Source organism: Neodiprion fabricii, chromosome 4 (genome assembly GCF_021155785.1).
Source record: "Neodiprion fabricii isolate iyNeoFabr1 chromosome 4, iyNeoFabr1.1, whole genome shotgun sequence".
Lineage (NCBI taxonomy): Eukaryota > Metazoa > Arthropoda > Insecta > Hymenoptera > Diprionidae > Neodiprion > Neodiprion fabricii.
The window spans coordinates 14672774-14696836 of record NC_060242.1 but is presented as its reverse complement, the minus strand read 5'-3'; the positions used below and the strand labels follow the sequence as shown (position 1 = coordinate 14696836).

Sequence of the window (24063 nt, the reverse complement as noted above, 5' to 3'; positions counted from 1 at the left end):
CGATCGAGTTATTCGTTTTGTTTTGTTTTGTTTTTCGAGCAATGCTGTCTCAAGGCGTAGGGCTTCATCAGTCACCGTTTCTTCTCCTTACCTTTGACATATACATAGCATGCATACATAACAGCCTTTGTTACAATTTTCTGCACCTCAGCATAAGGTTCGATTCCCGCATTCCAGGGTATTCCGTGAAAATTGTGTGTTAGCCAAGCGTTAGTAGCTTTGTGTTCAGCTGGTAGATCCGCCCAAGCATACGGCGCGGCGGCGGCTTGAAGAGAGTGCGGCTCAAACCCGATGAGTTTATGTTTATGATGCAAAGTTCCTTGGGTATAAATTTATCGTTGGGGCCAACGAAGCTTTGAATTTCCATGACCATCTCCATATTGCAGGCTGGAACAGTGCTTTTTGTTACGCTCAAATTGCTCATCTGTCACACAAAAATTCAAATTTGTTGTATTCGCCCCCTTGATATTTCATTCGTAGAATGCCCTCGATTATTGTCTTGTGCATCCCGTTGTTTTGCACCACATTATTTTCCATGAGACTTACGATTCGGGGGGGTAAAAATATTTTGAATTGCTCATTTAGCGCGAGAAGAATACTCGTGCCGTACTTAGTATCTACACGTCTTACCCCCGTCACGCTGTACTCCTCCCCAACCTCCAGATCTGGCATTCTCTTAGTGGGTAGCGCTTCCAGGCGACAGATGAGGTTCATTTTATTTAGATCCATCACGTTCGATGTAGATTTTATAAATTTGACGTACTATGGATACTGAAGTTCACAATAGGAAAACTTTGAGAACAATGTAACGTATTGAATGAGCTCGCGATTTATATACCAACCAACCACACTCTCCCCCCCTTATAAGTTCTTGAAAGTGAAAGTTTACGAATCATCGTCGACTTTCTCAACCTATCTAATTGTGGTGTCGCCATCCGTTCAATTAACACAAAAGGATGTATTCGAAGTATGTGGAAAGTATTATTTTCCGCCCTTGGGGTAAACTGTTAGCGTGGAAGTTTACGGGTAACGGTAAAAAATCAAAATGGTACGTCGAAAATATTATTTTCGCCCTGGGGGCAAACTATAAACGTGAAAGTTTACGGATGACGGTGAAAATATCGAAACGGCTGCTCATCCGGCCAAGCAAAAAATCTCACGATCAAACTGTCTGACGATAAAAATCAAAATGGCTGCTCATCCGACTAAGCAAAAATCAAAATGGCTGCTATCAAAATGGCCGCTCGTCACACAGCAAAATCTGGCGATTATACTGGTGACGTCATAGCAAAAAATCAAATTATCACACTGTTTGACGATCAAAATCAAAATGGCTGCTCATCCGACTAAGCAAAAATCAAAATGGCAGCTCGTCTGACGGCAAAATCGAGCGAAAATGCTGGTGACGTCATGCATTGTAACAGCCGGTCGCAATATCATGGGTAAGGCTTATCATTGTGGGGGGGATGACATACCGACTGCCGGTAAAGTGGGGAGGAAGGAGGGAGGCGGTACGCCGCCATTTTTTGAGTTAGAACTGTCATATCCTATCTACTTATGTTTTGACTGAATAAATGAAATCGTACGTATAATTTGAGTTTACTATAAATTATTGCGTGCGAAACTTTATCCAATGAAAAATATCAGACTATCCCATTCCTTCATTCATATTTGAAATTTGTCGCGAGAGGCACATTTCAGATTTGTGTGTGTGACTTCTTGACATGTGCACATTAGACATCTGCATGTGGCTACTAATGTGAGTGTATCATTGTACATTACATTATTTTTGCCAAATTCACGGCCCAACCGTTCATTTCAAATGATATGAAAGAATCATGTTAATTTTTCTCGCTTAAATATTGTAGTGTTGCCGCACCCCCCCACCCCTCCCATTAATATTAGGTGGCACATTCACTCGTGTCGATGTCAAAAACGGTTTTTTCGCTCTCGAACGGAGGTTTTTCATACCGGATTTACCCGTCCCATTTTTTATACATTATTGTAGTTCCGGAAATAGTTCGTAGTGTTGCTGCAAACACCCCCTATCAATATTAGGTGGCACATTCACTTGGTTCACTAGCACGATTGAAGATATACGATTTGTTCGGTTTGGGTGGTTTGCTGTTCTTAGGGCTCTTTTTGGGGGTGAATCGTGATGTTTGACACATTGTTTAATGCTTCAAATATGTAGTCAAGTCTGAGAAGTTCGATAATCCCATTTTTAAAAAACCGTTCGACGAACGATCCAAACTTCAACTAGGTATTGTTTCTTGGTTTTTTTTTTTTTTATTTGAGTAATATTCGAGTTCCAGATGCGTTGCGGCCAGCCGTTAATTTAAAATCATTGAATTGAGGTTCATTTTTCATTTCTGCTATGAAGTATTTTTGTGAGTCTCGCAATGATTATTGAAAGTTTCTGTAGCATCTTCGCGAATAGCACATCGCCATTATTTGAGATTCATATATTCTTTCTGGCGATTAGCGCGGTATGTTAGTAAAGAAGGATTGCGATGAGCGCGTTCGAATAATTTCTTAAGTTTTTGATGTTGTTAATTTGGTTGAGAGTGTGACTCGCGCCACTGGATTCATTCGATATTTTGTTTATCGTCGGTTTCGTTTTTGGAATCGCGAAAAGTGAGTCGAGTATTTTGGTATTTTTTTTTTTTTTGGCATCGGGTCAATTACAGAATATATGGTTCTTTCTTTAACTCCACAAAATTATCCCTTACCTCGTCACGGTACTGAGCTATCTGGCGCAGAAAAGTACAAGCCGAGAATGAGCGCAGCTGACGATTGAGAGGCGTGTCAATTGTGCTAGGCGCCCAACAAAATCTCGCGATATCTTTTGTAAGATCAATTTTTCCAACTCTCATCGCGGGTCGCCAAATTATTGTGCATACAGTAAGTTTTCAGTCACTTTTCCAGGTGGTCAAGTTACAATAAAAATTCGCGTCACAGATAGTAAATTCATTAATGGTTGGAAAACAGTGGGTTGCGCCGTTTTGGTTTTCAACCATCGATATATGCATAATACGTACATTATATAATGTTAATTCTTTTGAATGAGGATTGGGAAATTTTATGAAAAATAATGAGGGCATTTGCTTTCTCTGCATCAACGGTGATGCTCACAGTGATGTTGATTTTATGTAGTGCCAATCAGAGATCCTGAAGTAAGAGTTTGGTGAAATTGGTCGTATTTAAACACAATTCCGAGAATACACCGAGTGATAGGATTTGCTGGATTGACAAAATATATTCACACAAGTTCAATTTTAGTTGTGTCAAGCTTTTGGTATTTCAGTGAACTAAAAATTTATTAGAATAAGTAACGTGTCTACAACAGTTGAAATTAACAATTATGCTGACAAAAATAGTTGGAACATTAATGATGTTTATTAACTTAACTGACAAGTTGTAATATGGTTTTCACATCAAGTCCATTAACACGCGTATTTTGGCAAATAAATTGAAAGGGTTATAACGATATGTGATTAGTTAAAATCAATGAGATAAGGGTAAAACCCAGAGGAAATATCAAATGACTTTTCCACTTTATTACTCACGCCACGTTTCATTGATTCAGCAATTGCATGTGGGTGAATTAACAATATAGATTTGGTTTTTCAGTGTTCATATGAATTCAATTATTCTTGTCATTCTGAACAAATAGGTTATTCAGAAAAAGATATAAATATTTCAGTAGAAATCTCAAAAGCATTGAATCGCTTCATATTCACCTGTGTTGCGTTGATGGTTAAATGACCAGGTTTTATGCGAATTTGTTTGGGCAAATTAACGTATTAACTTCGTACTGGTCAATTATTTGATTCAATCTACAGGCTTAACAGGAAGGAGATATTTTTTTTCGAAGAAGAATATTTATATTTCTTTGCGAATGATAGAATTATCATTATTTAGGTAGAAAAATTCTCTTAATAAGGGATTGATTTGTGATGAAAGAAATAAGTGCTTCGCCAAGAAAAAGGTTTTAGTATATAATTAACTAAATATATTGAGTTGAACGTTATTTAGCCAGGTGAACTGTATCTGGCTTTTGAATCGATTAAACTTGGGTGAAATGTGAAATTTCATCTAAGCAAGTAAGCGAAAAATATTGGCTGATTCAATCAGTATGCTGCCTCAATATTACATTAATTATCAGTCCAATATTAGTTGAACTGAAATACATACAGGGTGAGGAAAAGTTTGGGTGCATTTCAAAATAGGATTTGGTTAGTCAAGAAATTAACGGAGTACAATTCGAGCACTATTATGAATTGATTTAGCTATTGCGACGTTCCACAAAAGTACCTAAAAGTGGGAGGCAAAGGAAACTCGCTTCAAAAAATACCCCAACGTGAACAGAATCCTTCTATTCCCACGTAGTTGTTACTGCACTGCACCGAAAGAATAATGCTACTGATGAAAATTAAAACCTTTCATTAAAAAATAGTGAACCTTAAAGTTTGACTTCAAGAAAAATTTTCAAAACCTAGGCAGATCGTCCTAAACAAACCTGACAACTTTTACGTAAAACATCTTGCCTGAGATCCGGATTCTCAGAATTGTCCGTGTTATTGATACTAAGTATACCTTTGACCTTTATTTGACCAGTAGAGGTCAGAACACCAGACCTTAACACATATCCAAACGTAAAATTTTCCGCTCTTCCCGATTATGGCACCAAAAATGGGAGTTTTCACTGAAAAAATCGAAGTCGATCTCGAAATGACCTTGAAGGTGAAGTTTAAAGTCAGATCAAAGGTCATTGAATCCCCTTTAAAAATTATCTGAGATTTACTCTTGGTTATAATTTTTTTTCACCGAACTCCATAAAATTTCTAGGAGTTTCCATACTGTTTCCGCACCTTGTTCATTTGTTAATTCGTATGTGTATATGTCGGAATAAACGAGAATAAATAATCAAGCTTATAAGCGATAGATTGTTGTAGTAGTTATAAGTGTGCGAATAGGATAGGTAGATAAAGCAAGTGTCTACTATCCAGATCCGGTTCGGAGTGTGGCGTTTGGCAAATAGTTGTAGACGTGTTGTCTTCGATATACAATTATACACTTACAATTTAAGTACAGCCTACGCACATGTAGATGCTGTATTTCATGTGTTGCACTTGCTGTAAATACTATAGATACTACAATTTGGTTTTTAACCCCCGATATTAAATTTGGCAATCTTGTATTGTACCGGACTAATTGTTTAGTTACTTCAAACGTGTTTTTGTAGATTCGCTGAATTATAATTTTTTGTCGTCGACTGTTTATTAGTTTGAACTAAAACGCCATATGGCACACTGAATCAAATGTATTTATGAAGTCAATCAAATATAAATTCGTAGATGTTCTCTTCTTTTTGATTCTAACGTAACCCATGGTTATCGTTACGTTTTTGTATATTTGAGATTTGACTGCCAGATTCAGTTGATTCAATAAAAATTCCAATTTTCGGGTAACGATAACCGTTTGCGCTTTTTCAAGCAATATTTGTTTAACTTAAGAAATCCTTTTTCACGATGAACGGACAGCATATTATTTTCGCCCTAATAATCTTACGGTGCATGGTTTGCATCTGTTTCAAATGAGTTCGAATGAAAATTAAAAATGGCTGAATCCTTCGTTTTCCTTTATTTTGGTAAGATTGCCAAACGAATAAAAATTTGAAACTAAGTCTACCAGACTATTGTTTGAGAGTTTTTAATGCCAATCGGTCAAAAAACCTTATCAATCAGTGAAGTATGAGAACTGTTACATGTTACTGATAAATACTTCGTTTGCAACACAATTCTGAATTCACAGTGAAATATTCCATATAGGAACTATGATGAGTAAGGATGAAATGTAAGTAGTCACTGCTGCTGATGCTGAATCTTCAGTAGTATTCTCTTCAGAATGATCAGGTTCAGTCTCTGGTTCTGGTTTGTCTGTCGCCATAGTCGGCAGTATTGTTGGTGTTTTAGTCGAGGATTCCACGGTTGTACTAGGAACTGTAGTAGTATTGGCAGTAGTAGAGATAATCAAAGTTGTTGAAGTGGCCGAAGTTTCTGTTGAAGGTATTAGAGTTGTACTGAAAGCGTTCATAGTCGTACTGAAAGTGGTCGTAGTAGAGGTAGAAGGCGTCGTAATGAGCGGTGGTATAGTAGTTGGAGGCTCTGATTCCGTGTGAAATGGCGTTGGTGAAGTTGTAGGTGTCTCTGTTGAAAGTTCCACTGTGGTACTAGGCATATCTGCTACTGTCGTTGTTGTTATCGATACTGTAGTAGTTTCAGGCACTTCTGAGTTACAAAGTACAACGGCTGCGTTGGCTGACAACGAAACTGATATAATATTGACAATAGTCCTGAAACAGTAAAATGAAATTGAAAATATTTTATAACTGGTGTTTAAACCAATGTTGAAGATCTTGAACAACAGCTTGTAATTACCCAGTAGATATAACTGCGTTTGCACTGGCTAAGCAAACTCGCATTCCCTCGGATGGAAGACCGGAAAATTGAGAAAAATTCACGCTTACAGTTACCAGTCCCAGATTAATAGCAACCGCGTATACAGGTTCATCTTGCAGTTGACGAGTAAAGACCAAGACGCTGTTATTATTTAGGGCCCAGATATGAGTAGCGCCACGTTTAATAGTTTGACTTTGCTTCAGCTTCAATATAGACTTATAAGTGTTGAAATTGCTTCGCTCTGCTGCTATTTGGGCGATAAGATTTCTGGTGACATAATTGCTATTCATTGGTAACCACGTCGATCCGTTTGTTGAAAATCCACCAGAAGTTGAATTATCCCAGTGGTACGGAGTTCTCGCAGGGTCACGCGTGAAGAGACTGTATCGATCGGGTCCAGCATTGATCGCATAAGGATCTTGAGTGTCAGCAAAAGAAATCTCAGTATCTAGGAGAGCTAATTCTTCGCCCATGTAGGTAAACGCAGTTCCAGGTAGAAGGTGCAACATGTTCAGACCATCAACTCGATTAGTGCCGAAGCGGGAAGCGGGTCGTCTTTCATCATGGTTCCCAAGAATCCAGTTCGAAGTTCCATTCTCGGGCAACGTTGCGAACCAGCTTGTCAGCACTTGAATGTAGTCCGACGCCAGCGACGGCTGCCCCAATTTTGCTATGAGGCCAAAGTTTAACGGTAGGTGAGCTCCTTGGTGAGTTTGATTGCCAAAGTACCTAACAAGTGAATAAAATATTAAGATGGTGCTTGCAGATTGGTCAAGCATCAACAAACATTAGTCATTTAATTAGATAGTAAATTTTCTTAATAAATTCATATTTTTATAGTCACCTCGCTACAACATCCTGACTGGCAGCTGAGTCAGTGACGAGAACACGAGTTTGAACATCCAATTGTGCAGTGTATTCATCAAGAAGAGTTCGCCATTGATAGACAATGTCAATGGTTTCGTCTAGATCAGTCGTGTAAATATGTTGAAGATATTCATAATCCGTTTCCAAGACATTGGGTCCAGGACTCTCATTGAGAGGTTCGTCTGGAAAATGTACGTCCTCGAAAATGTGAGCAACGGAACTAACTCGAAACCCATCGACACCTTGGTCAAGCCAAAACCTAAGGACGTTTGTGATTTCGCTCACTACAGCAGGGTTGCGGAAGTTCAAGTCCGCTTGGCTTGTGTCGAACTGGTGAAGGTAGTATTGTTGCCTCTGTTCATTCCATGACCAAGCAGAACCACCGAATACGCTCAGCCAGTTATTTGGAGGTTGAATTCCGTTGTCCAAAGTAATTCCATCTCTCCACACGTAGTAATCTGTGTAGGGTTCGATCCGCGCTACGGAGTTTTGGAACCAGACATGTTCATTGCTGGAGTGGTTCGGGACAAAGTCGATGATCACTCTTATTTCTGTAAATAGAAATTGATCAGATAATAAACCAGGTGAGGTTGCAAAATCAAAAAAAAACTACCTTTATTGTGGGCTTCTTGTATTAGTTCTGCAAAATCGTCAAGTGTTCCAAAAATTGGGTCCACGGCAGTGAAGTTTGAAATATCAAAACCACCGTCAACTTGCGGTGACGCTAATAGCGAATTCAGCCAGATCGCTGTAACTCCAGTATCACTCAGGTGCTCTAGTCGAGAAATGATACCTTGCAAATCACCAACGCCATCACCGTTACTGTCTTGAAATGATTTTGGATATATTTGGTATACAGCGGCTTCTTGCCACCAATCCAAATTGCCGGTGATTTCACCGCTCACGAGAATAGGTCTATCAGGGATTGTGGGAAATATAGGTGTGGACGTTGCTGTTTCAGTTACCGTTTCTGTCGATGTAATACTTGGAGTCGTAACGGTGTCAAGTGTCGAGAGCTGTTGTGTGGTATCTTCAATCTGGCACGTGCTCAACACAAGTGCTGCATTGGCCGATAAGGGCACAGCACTTATGTTAACGGTAGAACTGAAATAATTTGCAAGCACAAGGATTGATTGGTGACTCAAAGCTCTGGTACAGTTAAGATCAATCTTTCTCGTGAAGTTTTCATGTATTATTTAAAATATTTGAAAGGCATTATCTCAAGAATAAATTTCAAGTGAAACAATGAATAACTGAGCATCGCAAGTATGTCGGTACAACATATACACTCTGAGATCATATGATCTGTCATAAACAATGTTTTCCTCACCCGGTATTGATCACAGAGTTGGCACTCGCTAGGAAAACATAGACGTCTTCGTTAACAAATGTCTCCAGATTAGACAAATCTACTATAAGCTGTCCAAGACCCAAGTTGATAATGACGGCATAGCGTTCACCGCTCAAAATTTCTCTCGTGAAGGCCAAAACCTGAAAAGCATTTCTGAAGTAAGGCGTCTACTAATAAATCATCATACACTGGCATTGGAATAAATATAGTAGGGGGTCCCTATAGTTAGTGCTGAATGCCAGGTCATAAATTAATTCGCTTAATAGTAATTATATAGTACGTAAAAATAATTTACAGGGCTAATGGCAATGTGTCGTTAGTACGTACACAGGAGCGGTTTTGAGCCGATCTGCTTACCCTCTCGGTAAGCTCTGGTCGTTTGAGTTCTAGGACATGATGACATAGTACCACCCGTGCCAGTCTGATTCCCCTACACTCCGCCCCCCTTTTAAGCTTCAAATTTCTGATTTCTTTCTCGACGGGTGATTGAATTTAGGATTTTCCCTTGCGGCTGGTTAAGTTTCAACATAACTGATTTCAAGCAGTTGACGCATAACCCTACTTACACAATGCAGCTGTCTATATTTTCCAACTCAGTATAATGTCGATAATTGCTGAAAAAAAACTTAGAGAACGAATAGCGATATCGAAATCAGTCGGCATTACGACTTTCTCATTTGCGACGCTAACTCTCGAATTAATAATGTAGGAGATATCTGAGGTAGCTAGTGATATGATGTGTCCCTATATGCTTATGCAGTTTATCCCATACGTCATCGATGGAGCTTAATGCGAACGTCAAGATAAATACTCTTCGTGAAAAAGTAATGTCTTTGGCCTGCATTTCCTTTAAACTACCTAATTCACTGTGAAGGCGGAATGATTTTTCGATATTACTGATGCACTTTTTCGAATAGCATTTTTTCACCCGTTGCACGTTTCAAAAGGCGCAGCGGTATGTTGTTGGACCGTACCCACCACGATCACTGTGCTATTGCGCCACTTGCATATTATATGGTCTAGTTTGTCCAGTGGTGGAGGAGGGATGTGTAAATCCTCCATGTTTATGATTGGTTTCGCATTATAAAAGATCACCATCAACCATACTTCCTTCTCCTTCACCTTACATATACGTAACTCGCATTTCTCACGACTACTGGCGCAATCTTCTGCACCTTGTCGTAACCTTTTATTCCAGAATCCCACAGTATTCCGTGGTAATTGTGTGTTAACCAAACATTAGTAGCTGCATAATTGACGGTAGATCCACCCCAGCAAAGATTAATCTAAAGAGAATGCGTGCCAAACAAGGTCTGTTTATGTTGTGTGATGTGGTATTTCATATCCCATCACATGGGCTATTATAATGTACTCTACCCTCTACAGAACAACACATAAACAGCGAAGGCACGTCTGAGACCAATACTCCAGAAAGAACGACTAGGTAATTTTAGATTAGATTTTTTACATTAAGCTAATACCTGTCTATTTTCTATGCTTCGTACCGCACGACAAGAGCACCCGCCGAGAACATCGCTTCGAAAGAACCATATATCGCAAGACAGAGATCAAGGACCGGGTCAACAACCTCCTACCGGCAGCCAGAGGACAGATTATCGCAACCTAACTCCAGGTGGATGCCTGCAAGGATTGAGAACAGAGTCATGCTTGGTACCAAGTGCAAGGTGCCAATACAGACCTCCAACGACTGGACTTATCGGCCAGGAGCCGAACCACCCAGATTACCGCTACAGCCGCTTGGATGCGTCGATGACGAATACGCGAACCGTCAACGACATTTATCAGCCAGGAGATGAAGTAACCCTAACGCCTATTTCGCCGTCAGCCATCAAGTAGGGGTATTTTTGGCTGATGCACATGTCTCATCGAAGGATCGCAGCGTGGCCGTCAAACCCAAGTAGCTGGAGATGGGCTCTGTCAGACTGATGAGTTTTAGATGAGCGGTCCGTGTGGTAATAATCACCACCAGGAAGTCTCGGTACGGTGGTGCCGTAGGGCGAGTACCAAGCTGCGACACCGGAGAAATGGACTGCGCGGGGAATACCAGCATAGCGAGGAGCACTGCTACTATCGATACCGCAACATGAAGTAAGATCATCATTTACCGCCAAGATCTATTCCCGCATCGATACCGCAGTATCGTGAGGGGTACATCGTCATCACCTCTCTCGCGCGTAGCGCGGGGCAGCCGACGGCAACCCCCCCCCCCTACATATCGCTCAATGGGTCGATAAATTCATATATGTCAACGAGGGAGCCGATGGACTACCACCCGTCTTACCTGTTGACCCGACTCACGTAACCTGCTAGCCCGATTGCGATCATCCAGAACAAGGATAGGATCATGTGACGACAGCACGCAGGCAAAATCAACCGGGATCACGAGAATCATCCCGCGACCCGGGACACTCTACGTCCAGTGCTTATCATCTATTGACGTGTTTTCGCTATTGGCTAGTGTTCCGTTACCGCATTTTCAGCAGCCTGTTCCCTTCCGTTTGATTTGTTCTATTTTTTTCTCTCTTCTATTGACGTAAGTGAGGTTTTCTTTGTTATATTGTAAAGCCCGAAGCATTTTATCGTATCTATATCTTTTACCTATTTTCTCTCTTATCTTTTCTCGCAGCTTGCGCTGTGTGGGCCACATGGGCTCGTCCTTTATCATATATCTTGTCTAATACCGCAAATAACTTTGCGACAAGTAAGCTTATTTATTTAATTTGTAGTGACTATTGCTTCCTTTCTCAATATAATATCGCTGAACTGCAGAGTTTTGCTATCGCTTTGCTTCTGATTCCATGAAAATTATCCAATTACCTGTTTTATTTGAATAGCTGACTATTATTCTTTCGAATGATCCGAAAATTAATTAGTTTATATTGTAACGTGGCATTTCGGTTAGGCCTGCCCGTTACAAGAGACTCCCTGAACCCTGGGCGGAATCCAGGAATTAGGGGTTCAAAAATCGAGTAGAGAAAGAATCCTAAAGAGCGCCAGAACTGGAGTCACGCACCCGGGTTTTAACAGGGACGAAATCGCGCATTACGAATAAGATATTACAGGCTTTTGTTTTTATTTTTTTTTTGTCGAGTACACCGGCTACCAGCCAGCGACCAACTTCGACACCGAGGATATTTCGAGGCAAGGCGAAACCGCGGAGATCTCGCGGGAAGGGTACCGAGGCTGCGGAGGGGGAGACAACGCAGATCCCTGCAGCGCGGGAATCCAAGGCGGAAGCGATTCCCGCTGGCGGCCGGCGCGCCGCAGCCTCCCCGCTCCCCCCGCCTACGCCCAACCGTGGCAGCCGCGGGAGACTAGCGAGCAACGAGGGAGTACCACCCCGCCCAACCCCAGGACCCCGCAGAGATCGATTGTTGCGCATTCTTAGGGTTATGACGTCACGAAGGATTCGCGGGACGAGATCGGCGTTGCGGCCGATCGGCCAGAAGAGCTCACTCTAGTTCTGGCGACGATCGGGAGTAGGGAGAGCTTGTTCTCGCGTAGAATTTTTTTTGGTTGAGTGTGACGAGTAGCGTGGGTATTTGCGAAGCAGAATGGAGGAACACCGTCACGAGGGAGTAGGCTGCTTTGTGGCTTGGATGTGGAGCGGTAAGCGCTGCTAATATTCTTGCGAGAGAATTTCGAGGGATATTAAATAAAGGCTTGCCGAGGAATGGATAGTCATAGAGGATTTGCATTAACGACAGTACTCGAGATTCTTTAGCCGATAAATCTACTTGGTGACCGTAGCCTGAGTTACGCGTAATAAAGTAGCGCCAATTTCGGGTGATTGAGAAGTTCGAGTCGAGTCACGGGTTGAGCCGAGACGCGGTTGTCTCGAATCTGCGTGTAATCAAATTCTGTTACACGGGGTCACGTCAATTTATTACAATACCATCTCATTTCTCGTGTAGGTCGCGAACAGTCTAACGGGGAGCGTTCGAATTCGCGACTGCGTCCCGCCGTCGCAGAGAAAGTGAAGCTCGGGTGCGCGCTAATAAAAATAGGCGTTCCTAGAGGAGGGTCGTGGGTGCCGCGACGAGCCTAGCCTCCGTTTAGTTTTTTTGTTTTGGCATAATCAGTTGGTATTAAGTTGGCGATTAGCGCCGTTTTGTAGAGGACGATCGCGAGCAGCGCGTCGCGTCCGATTTTGATTTTGGTTTCTTTTAGTGTGTGAATTAGCGGTCACGAGTAGTATAGTGACCAGCGCACGTAGGCCGTAGAGGTCTTCGGGATCCCTTCATATTTTTGTTTTCTCTTTTTTTTTTTTTCTCTTCTTCTTGATTGATTATTTTGTTTGCTCGTTCTTTTTTTTGTAAGCTAAGCGCTTGCGTTTGGGATCGCGAGGACAAGCGTCCGCAGTATTGTTATTATTTTTAATTTTTTTTGTATTATCACTATTTTGAAATATACTGTTTAACTTTCTCGCTGCTTTGTGAAATAACTTGTCAACGTACGTGTGGCGTATCTCTCTCTACCCAAAAATTACCCCTCCCCTCTCCGCGGTACTGAGCTACCGAGCATATGGTCGCGGTATATCGTATTACCGGTTTCGAGGCGTGTTGACTACGCCAGGCGCCCAACAAATTTCGCGGTCTTATTGCAGGTTCAGGGGACATCGTGGACGCCAAATTATTGTGCACGCGGTAAGTTCTCGGTCATTTTCTCCGAGTGACCGAGGTGCAGAAAAATCCACGTCACAATATATATTTTCTCAGTTTGTTTTATTTTTAATATCTTATCTCGATCATTTACCATAATTTCTATTACCTAGTCGATATCTTTTTGTCTGATTCGATTAATTTGCGTTGCTATCGATTGCTATTGAGTAATTAGTATCGCAAATATAATTTAATGATAAATATAATATGTAAGATGTCGTTCTCGGAACCTGGAGTATTGCACCGTGGTGAGTAACATCTTTCTAGTTAATTCTCGCTTCTTTTATCGCTGGCACGTAGTTTGTCCGTAATTCTTCTCGCTTGTAATACATCGCATTATCGTACCGTTCGTATAATTTCTTTTCGTAATACGTTAGGGATATCTGTATCTTTCCTATATTTTACAGTTAGTATTTCATATCTATCGCATATACTATACTGGAAACTATACAGTCAATGCGCATGCACGAATTTTATCGGCTGCTCGGGCAGGCTAGTCACTCCGAGTTTCAGCTATCAAATTCTGTTTCTGGCGGCAACGTAGTCATACGAATTTTTGAGGTTAGAATCTCAAACAGTCGAGGTAGTGACTGGAAAAGCTGATTCTTCAAAGAACGATCGAAACTTGATACTAATGCTCTCTGAAAATTGGCTTTATTCGACTGAAATGAGAAATCTGTTCAAATGTTGGGTGCTTCGAAGAAACGCAGACGGTAGGTGGGAACACTTTATTTGATTACTTTTATTATTTCGTCCATTAGAAATACCAATGAAATTTTTTTCTATCAACAGGTGATACGGCCAAAATAATCACATCTCTAATATTCACTGTTATCTGCCTATTCCATTTATCACACGTAGAAAGATCATCGCCACTTTCAAGCAGCTAAGCAACTTTCTCACTCTCTTATGGTTTCAGGCGGTAATATTGAATTTCATCACTTTTGAAGATGAGACATTAAACCGAGCGCTCAAGCAAATTAAATATCTCACTATCTGTAATAGAACTGTGAATTTTTTTTTTCTGGAAAATAGTTCAAAAAAATTTACAAATAGTCGATAGTCAATGTATTTTTTCCGATTAATAAATTATTGCTACCACTATTGAAAATAATTCAATGATTATCAGAGTTCATTTCGCAAATTTTCAATATAATTTGATCAAATGAATGAAGGGAAACCAATACTCAAAATAAAAATTCAAGTAATATCAGACTTATTAAAATGATTTCTGTATTTCATGTTAGTGCGGTTCGAAACAAACAAGATCTAATCGGAAGCGTAAAACTCAGGAACGTAGATCATATCCTGTGACACAAGTTGAAAATCAACTTTCTCAAAATGCGCCTTAACGTCACAATTAGCTTCAAGGACAATCATGTTGTAGAGTAATGTCAGAACATTAATACGAGGATATTGACTTATTGGATTCAAGATTGTGTCCCTTGTTCCATCAAAATAAATGAATACTGATTTTCAAGGAAGTTCATGAAGATTTTTCTCCAAATAATGTAATCCAATACAATATCTTGTTCATAGTCCTCCGAACATCACCTTGTGACAAGGATATTTGGAAAGAGTCTCTGTGTTGCAAAAACCATTATAAAATTTTTGGTTTTAAATTCGTGCCAATGAATAACTTCTGCGTTTCAGGTTCCATTTCCAATCTTAGGATGACATTTGTTTTGTTCTAGACAATCCTAACATGAAATGGAGAAATAATTGCGGTAAATGGATATTCACAAGCTTTCAGTCTTAGCGTAGGACCCTGTGAGGAGTGTAAAATTGAATTTGGTTCTAAGATATCGATAAATTGCATTGTACTAAAAAAGTTGACGAGTGAGTAAATCCTATAGCAGACTAAGTGATTAATTGCAAAGGAACGTGTACTAGTAAGTGAATGCATTCTTCACACTTCACTGGGGTTCCACGAGACCGAAGCACGGGTGATAACTGCAACTAGCTAGCCAGATGACACCATCAACCAAGATTAACTTTAAATACATTTTTAACTGAAGTCATTTAACATTTCTAGATTTGGATTGGTTCAGTTTGTCTAGCAAAATTCAACCCTACAGTCAAATTGAGGACTTGAAAGACTATTTATCAAAATTTAATGCCAAAGAGAGTAAAAGTAAGTTTCAGAATAAGGTACCAAATCAAATGCTATAAAATTTGAAATAATGCTGGTCAATGATAATGCTTAAATTACAGTGTTGCACAGAGTGATTCCTCGGTAGAATGAATTGGCAGCAACGGTTAAGTAACAAACTTATCGCTTTGGGCTGGATCAAAGCAAAATGATGAGATATTTAGTCACTATGATCTGTAGTGTATCCCGCTCTTCAATTTTGCCTCAACTGATGTTAAGAAGGTGGCAATGGCCCGATCAAATTCACTCTGGCACCTGATGTCTGACGGAACAACCAGGTTCGATGGTTATAATGATTGCACCGCTCAAGAAACCAGGATCCTTGCCACCTAAACGTTTTGACCATCAGGTAAGGCATAATTTTCCTCGTGTTAATTAAAGTTTAAACTTTGAGCCTGCTGAAAAAAAAAACTAATTTTATTATTGAATCCATGTTAAAATATTGCAATAGAAAAGATCACGGAATTAGAAATTTACTTACATGCTTCCATGCCTGACAATTTGAATCCCGCTTGACGATGAATTATTCCGTACCTGAAAATATTGGAAGCTATTATTATCAGACAGGAGCTTTTGATAGTTTTGGATACAACTACTTTCCGATAAAATGCACAAAACAAATCGTGAATGAAACACATTTTTAATTCTATGTGAATAAAGAATCTGTTCACAATTAACGTTGTTTTTACTTACCTACCTCTGTTTGTCCAGACTCCCACTTGTTAATTACATTTCACATCGAATTTCAGATTTTTTATTTATATAAATAACATCCAATTTCTGTATCATTTGACATTTGCTCTTCCGTTGAATGCTTTATTGCGTCGGTTGAATATTTTCCGATATCGACCACGGCATTGCTGAACGGTACTGTTCTTCTTGGACAATTCACGTTACATAAAAATAAACAGCAACATAACCTCAATCCGCGGTTTTATGCGCGAGACATTTACAGCTCCTGAGTATTGTCTCATTTTGAGTACGTTGGCCCCCTGCTCAGCAGACAAAAAGATCGCCGCGGGGCGATTTCACCGGCCTATGAGATTGAATTATTTGGCGCATGCGCATTGACTGTATAGTTTCTAGAGATTGTCCCGGTATTTCAAGCTAGACATTACGTATTACTTTGTTTTTTTTATTATAATTTTTGATTCCAGAATATTGTATCGAGTATCTTGTTTGCCTCAATTCGGATTACAGTAGAACCTCGATTATCCTAACCAATTGGAACCGAGACTAGTTCGGATAATCAAAAGTTCGGATAATCGAAACATGGGTTTTTTAGGACCAGATCATAAACAACACTTTTTGCATAAAAACAGTACATACATATATATTAAAATTTGACATATATATATATTAACTTTGAAATATATATATTAGTGTTCAAGAAAAAAAAATTTAGATTTTTCTTAACGCTACCCGATAAAATGCCTGTTTGGGACCTAAAAAATAATCTCTCAAAATTTGAGCCACGTAGCTTATGCGTAAGAACTGGCGCAAATGATTTTTCGTTTTTTTTTTCACTTTTTCCTAAAAATCTCCCAAAATATAACATACATGACAAAAAGTCTAAGAAAATCTTTTTTATGAAATTCAATTTACCGTGAAAAAAGTCTTTTGTGATTTTTTCATATATTGCGTATTCATCAAGATATTTACAAAATGCAAAATTACAACGTCAAATATTGACTTTTCTTTTTCAAAACAATATTTTGTTTTTTCAATCTACTTCAGATCTCATATGTTAATTTTCTATTCTCAATAAAAAAAGAAATTTCATATCGAATCCCAAATTTTGTTGATCGGCTCTGAATTGACAAAAATTGACAACGTTCGGATAATCGAGCGTTTGGGTAAACTAAGTCATTGTTCGGATAATTGAGGGTTCGGCTGATCGAGGTTCGGATAATCGAGGTTCTACTGTATTATTATTTCACTAGATTGAATTTATGAACCTCTGATTTAACTTAGATATTATCTGATTGACTTTTAATTCTTTTTTCTTTTCGTTACTCCTAATATTTCTGAATTTATTCACTATTTGTAATATTACCTGCTTCAACTGTATATTACCTTGAGTATTTTTCTTTATTGCGATATTACTTTTCTCTCGCTATCTCATTCTATTGTCGCTTACATTGGTACCCTAATTTAAGAACCTTAAATTGTGGATTGCATGCCAGCCTACCTTGATTGACCTATTTTGTAAATCTTGCTGAATGTATTTCAATTAATAGTATCGCGAACGTATGCATTCCCATCGCTTATCACATCTCTCGTCTCGTTAATCTGTTAATTCTCACTTATACCTTTTCTCTGGATGTATTTGAGTTTCTTTCATGATTTAATTGTATCTGAATGTCTTGCATCGCTCGCGTGTAATTATTATCGCTCACCTTTTGTCAATATATTCGATACTATTACCATTATCTATCTGATTGTGTTGATCTGTTGGATAAGATCCCTCCCCTCTACCATTATCTTGTCTACACTGAGCCAGCTGTGCAAACCATCGTAGAACCTGAACGTTTCTTCTCTTGTCTTTTCTGTAATTATCTTATATCTGACGCTACCGTGTCTGGCGCCCAATAATAATATCTTTATCGTTAATTATCTTATTAATCAGATCAGTACCTGCGCCGTAGGGTAACCGGACTTTAGCCCTCACAATTATTATTAAAAACAAAAATTCAAATAAAAGAAATCCTGGTTACAGTTGATGGCGACGAGTTCCTTGGGTATGAGTTTCTTGCTGTAGCTTATAAAATTTTGCACATCTATACATTTCCATAGTGTAGGAGGGATGTTGCAATTGCGTTAATTTTCTAGTGTTAATACGGGTAGAACATTGACTATTCAACTTTCTTCGTGCTCGCTTTTATTCCCACGCACAAGAATTTTCATGATAAAGTGAAGGGGTTAAAAAGATTACGGATCCATTAGCGGCACAACATCAAATACAACACTTTCTGTGAAAACATGCAATTCTGGGAACAATATCTATATGTTGGACAACTTGACACATCCATTATACGAAGATCTACAATTATTAACTTCTTTCCCCGAGATATTTCAGACAAAGATATTTTTCGAATGCTGCCGCACGCATTTCCACGAATTGATGTCCATCCTAATGTAAAATGCTTACGATTCTTGTTGGAAGGAAGATTTTGGATTGCTCGTTAGGCGCGAGCAGAATACACGAACCATATCTAGTGTTGACGAGTCTTAAAGTAGGGGAGCCCAAGAGGCTAAATGGGATGTTATTTTTGCGTTGCGGGAACCTATTGGATTGTGAAGATTAGATACTAAAAAGAAAAAAAGTTCATATGATATATGCCCTTTCACTGCCGGGGGAGGTGCGTACTAATTTTCAAAAATGTAAAAAAAATTTATAACCAAGAAATACTAGAGTGCGTCAGACATTAATATCGTATACGCCCTATATGCTTCTGGTAACAAAGAAATATTAATCTGCCGGTTTACAAGTCGGAGGTGGCAGCATGAAGGGGTAGAAAATGAAAAAAAAATTTATTCAAGTTTATCGGATAGTCAAGAGGAATGTTAAGTGACCTCTAAAACGTATTATATTCAAAAGACTGACGATTTGGATGCAGTCAGAATTCACGGCCGATTTTCGAAAATGTAAAAAAAAATCGTGACCTCGAAATACTCGAGCTCATCAGATTTATATGCAGACGGTTCAGCTTGATGTCCTTGTTGTGCTAACCTAGAATCTGACAATTATGTAGAGAAATTTCGTTGTTCTGACAGTTTAAAAAAAAATTGTTAATCTTTTTTTTTGTTATTGAATGGAATAATTACAATGAACAGAACATAATATATAATGTAAAAAATATACATATATATATATCTATTTATATATATATATATATATATATATATATATATATATATATATATATATATATATATATATATATATATTTATATATATATATATATATATATATGTATGTCGGCGCAAGAAGCCGGCAGCCTCAGCGCTTGACACTTGTAACTGTCGTACTACTTTTGTTTTGATTTAGACCACACAAGTATTGTTATTAAGTTTCGATCTTTGTAATCTAGCAGGGTGGGTAAGGTACCTAACTTTAATCCTATAGTTTACCTTGGGGAAGTCGAGAGACGAGAGAGCAGTGATAGTCAGAGGCTCGAGCGTGAAGGACCGAGAGCGTCTCGAAATCCCCACACACCTACCCGCTGCTACATTAGTGTTAGTTTTGTTTTGAAGAGTAAAAGAAGAGATAATCTGAAATCATGAGTGACTCTCCCGATCACCTCTATCACCCATTAATACCTCCGACATATATATGTAAAATTTTACCATTTATTTATAAGAAAATGGTCCGAGAGAGTGAGAAATAGAGAAAGAGTGCGATGGGGAGAGAGACGCGGAGTGGGAAATACATAGTTCCCAGCACCTGCACGTACCTTACTTTATTAATAATTTAAGCTTTTTCACTTTGTAGAAACCGGTATATTATGTTATATCCGTAATCCTTACATGATTTCTTTCAAAATAAAAAATAAATTTAACCGCGCTCGAATACTTCCAGGTGACATTTTTTTTTGCAAACTAGTGACTCGCTTATTTTCTTATATCATGGTCATATCGTCAGAATATTGAAATTTCCACTTTTCTGCATTTAATTAACTTACCTTCTGTCAATCTGACGAGCTCGAATTAATTTAAGGATCGATTTTTTTTTACTAATCTGATTGGCTGCCTCAGACGCACCCTTGTATATTAAGGGTTCATATATGGTGGTCGTTCATAACAGGGTGCAAGGTTTCTTCCCTTATGTTTTTCTGCCCGACTTAAATAAAACCCAAAATCCCCGCTTGGGCTCCCGTACTATTATAAATGTTATGTCGTACACTACCCCAATTTCCAGATCCACCACTCTCTTCTTCGGCAGAGTTTCCAGGCAACTCACGGGCTGATTTTGTTGAGATCCAGCGCGTTTGATGAAAGGTTCACAAGTTTATCGAAGAAGAGATACAATAGTTTACCACGAAAACAGAATGACTTTCAGCACAGCTCGCAATTTGTATATCATCTACACTAGGGTGGTTCAAAAAAACATGACATTCTCGTTTTTCGAAATGAATAATTCCCAAGACCCAATATTTTATAATTCTTGTGGCATTTCCATGAATTGAAAAGTTTGATTACATCATCTGACAATGAGTTATTCTTTTTCTCCGTTAGGGTAGTATATGCTTATTGTAACTGTAGCTCATGAGACGATTGTATTTCAATAAAACTGCATTTTTTAATAAATATAGGCATTTCACGATGAGAGTGAATTTAGCGACTGAAGCCAGAACTGATGAAATTTTAAGAGCGACTGAATATGTTTTATGAGGCACTGGTAAAAAGCGGGTGAAATATTCTATTCCTTGAGGAATTTTTTTACGATTTCTCTTGGCTCAACGAACAGATCGACTAGAAAAGATCAAATACGTTGAAAACGAAAGTCATGAGAATTTTTTTCGCAACGGGGAATCATAAAAACCACTCGCCGGGAACGAAATCAGAAATTTCGCATCTCACGAGATGGGGGGGGATCAGACTGGCGCAGGCGGTACAATGTCATTATGTCCTAGAACTAAAACGCCCGAAGTATAGGCAGAGAATGCTCTGTGTACAGACGTGGGTGAGTATTTCAGATATTTATAGCCGCTGCATTGAATTCATCATTTTTACCCTACCCAAGGTGCGCAATTATTGAGAAAAAATTTAAATTTGTATGTTTTATTATAACCTTTGTATCATCGTAGGTGTCTAATGGTATTGCACATGGAAAACCTCAACTCTTCCAGACTATGATAGTATATTGTGTTACAAGGGCGAATACTGAATGACTTTTGATAAGTGTAAAGATTCGAGCGTGAGCCGAAGGTGAGTGCTGCGTTTATGTGAATACAAGTGTGAAACTGCAATTGCGTAAGTACGAGTGTAAACGCAACATAAGCCAAGGTGAGCACTGTAATCACACGAGTCAGATCATTAGCGTCACCTGTTTGGATAGTTCGACGATGTGAAGTTTACGAAGTGTGCGTACGGTACTCCGTTTTCCAAAAGTGTGGTGAGACGTTGTTGGTACATTGCAAAATTGAAACGCATAGCTCTTTCTACTAGAGCTCTTTTTGGCACATACATACTCTTGAACAACATAAATTCGTGCACTGTGTCATTAAGCGTCCGTTACCTGATCCTACTTTTAGGTGGTGTCAAGGTACCCGCGATGCTTTTTGAAACTAATTTTCCCTCACATATGTTGCAAGAAATAGCATGCATTATACGTTCTGATAAGCGATATCTATCGGGTGTAATTACAGAACCTCTGCCTTGGGTCATGACGTGTTTACATGGGTGTGAGTGCGAACTCATGTTCGGCTCGTGCCGTAAACTGTACTTTCACATTTGAGTGAACGATGATTATGCTGTATTATGTTTATCTTACCATATCAGAGTTGAGAGATAGAAATTGGGTGGTTCCGTACTTGATGCACTCTCGTTGCCTTAATTGGAGTATGGCCTGATAAGTGTGATAGTTACTCCTCTCAGCAGTCTTTTGGACTGCAAGATTTCTAAAGACGTAGTTGTCGTTGACTGGCAGCCACGATGAATTACTTGTTGAGAATCCTGCCAAACTGGTATTATCCCATTGATAGGGAGTTCGCGCAGGATCTCGCGTGAACAGCTGAAATCGATCTGGCCCAGCATTAATCGCATGTGGGTCTTGTGTATCGTTAAATGAAACCTCGGTATCTAAAAGGGCCAGCTCTTCACCCATGTAAGTAAACGTAGTTCCGCGTAGGAGTAGCAGCATATTCAAACCATCAGCACGGTTCAGGCCAAACTTTGAAGCGATGCGAGTATTGTCGTGATTACCAAGAATCCAATTTGATGTTCGATTTTCTGGCAATATGGCAAACCATTCATTAAATGCATTGATATAGCTGGATGCTGATGAAAGCCGAGTCAAATTGGTAATCATAGCGAAATTCAATGGCACATGAGCTCCTTGGTGAGTTTGATTACCAAAGTACCTGCAAATAAAACGGTGTTCGGTTTCATCATCAATTCTAGCAAATTAATATATATAATATTATGCATATTACATCAATATATCTAACAATGAATATACGCATTCGCATATACATAATTATATAATATTAATATATCATTTACGGGATGAAGATGATTAGCAATGTTTGTTATATTACAATACACCAATTTAATTTGCTCATTCACCTAGACACCACATTTTGGTTAGCTGAGGAGTCTGTAATCAGAATTCGTGCTTGGCCATCAGATTGTTCTGCATGTTCATCGACGACCGTTCGCCATTGATAGACGATGTCTACGGTTTCATCACGATCGGTTGTGTAAATGTGTTCGAGATAGTCGTAATCCGTTTCCAGAATGTAAGGATCTGGGTTTGCATTACGTGGTTCATCAAAGAAGTCCTCATCTTCGAAAAGATGAGCAACTGAACAGATGCGAAAACCGTCTACTTCCTGATCAAGCCAGAACTTGAGGACATTAGTCATTTCCGTTACTACATCAGGATTACGAAAGTTCAAATCCGGCTGACTGGTATGGAATTGATGCAAGTAGTACTGTTGTCGCTGTTCACTCCATGTCCACGCAGAACCACCGAACACGCTTAACCAGTTGTTCGGAGGCTGAAGTCTGTTATCTGATACGATTCCATCTTTCCAAATGTAGTAGTCTGTGTAGGGTTCAATACGTGCGATAGAATTTTGGAACCAGACATGTTCATTGCTCGAGTGGTTCGGAACAAAGTCGATGATAATTTTCAGTTCTGAAAATATCATAATTCATAAATAAATTAACACAAAAATTATCGGTACTTAACGCCAATGTTTCATTATTTCCTCAGGGCCCGTCGGAAGAATACTTAGGATTAATCACTTGTTTCGGCATTGCAGTTCTTTGAAGAAAAATCATAAGACTCTTCAATAATATTTTCAATTAGCAAAAATTCACTTACAGGTGTCGTCATATTGACTCGCAGGTAAAATAAATTTTGACAAGGCTGAATAAAATTGATAGAACTAACTAGTTCTTAGCATGCAATGAAAAGATTTAAAATACTGGCGTAGAATACGATAAAAAGAGTTTTATTTTCTGAACTGCGGTACTCAGAAAAATTATTTATACCAGATGTCCTTAAAATTGATTTTTTGGTTCCGGAAAAACTATTGGAATGTGAGACGAATGATTCAAATATCATAAAAAAAAATCCAAAAGTTACAGTAAACTGATCAGATGAACGAAAAACCTAACAAGCAGATTAGGTACCTCCGACGTTGCAGAAACGGGTTCCCGTTTCCCGTGATCAAAGTTTAAGAACTCCGAATTAACGTCGTTTTTGATTTTTGATCGAGTTGGCCTTGGTTGCTGAGATATCGCGATTTGAAAATTTAAGATTTGTTACTGGAGTAGAGACCGTTTCGGCTCGCGCGTGAAGTGCGTTAATTAAG

At 39.0% G+C, this 24063-nt stretch overlaps 1 protein-coding gene across 1 annotated transcript in view; it reads right to left on the bottom strand.

The window, feature by feature from the left end:
• Positions 1-5630: 5630 nt before the first annotated feature.
• LOC124180670 overlaps positions 5631-24063 on the bottom strand; it is a 122579-nt gene continuing 104146 nt past the window's right edge. The window contains exons 8-14 of the mRNA XM_046566415.1: positions 22808-23381; positions 22014-22602; positions 8662-8822; positions 7945-8435; positions 7309-7882; positions 6444-7193; positions 5631-6358 (exon numbers count right to left, since the gene is read on the bottom strand). Coding sequence (XP_046422371.1) covers positions 5812-6358; positions 6444-7193; positions 7309-7882; positions 7945-8435; positions 8662-8822; positions 22014-22602; positions 22808-23381 — 3686 coding nt within the window. The 3' untranslated portion in view covers positions 5631-5811. The remainder of the gene's footprint in view (positions 6359-6443; positions 7194-7308; positions 7883-7944; positions 8436-8661; positions 8823-22013; positions 22603-22807; positions 23382-24063) is intronic.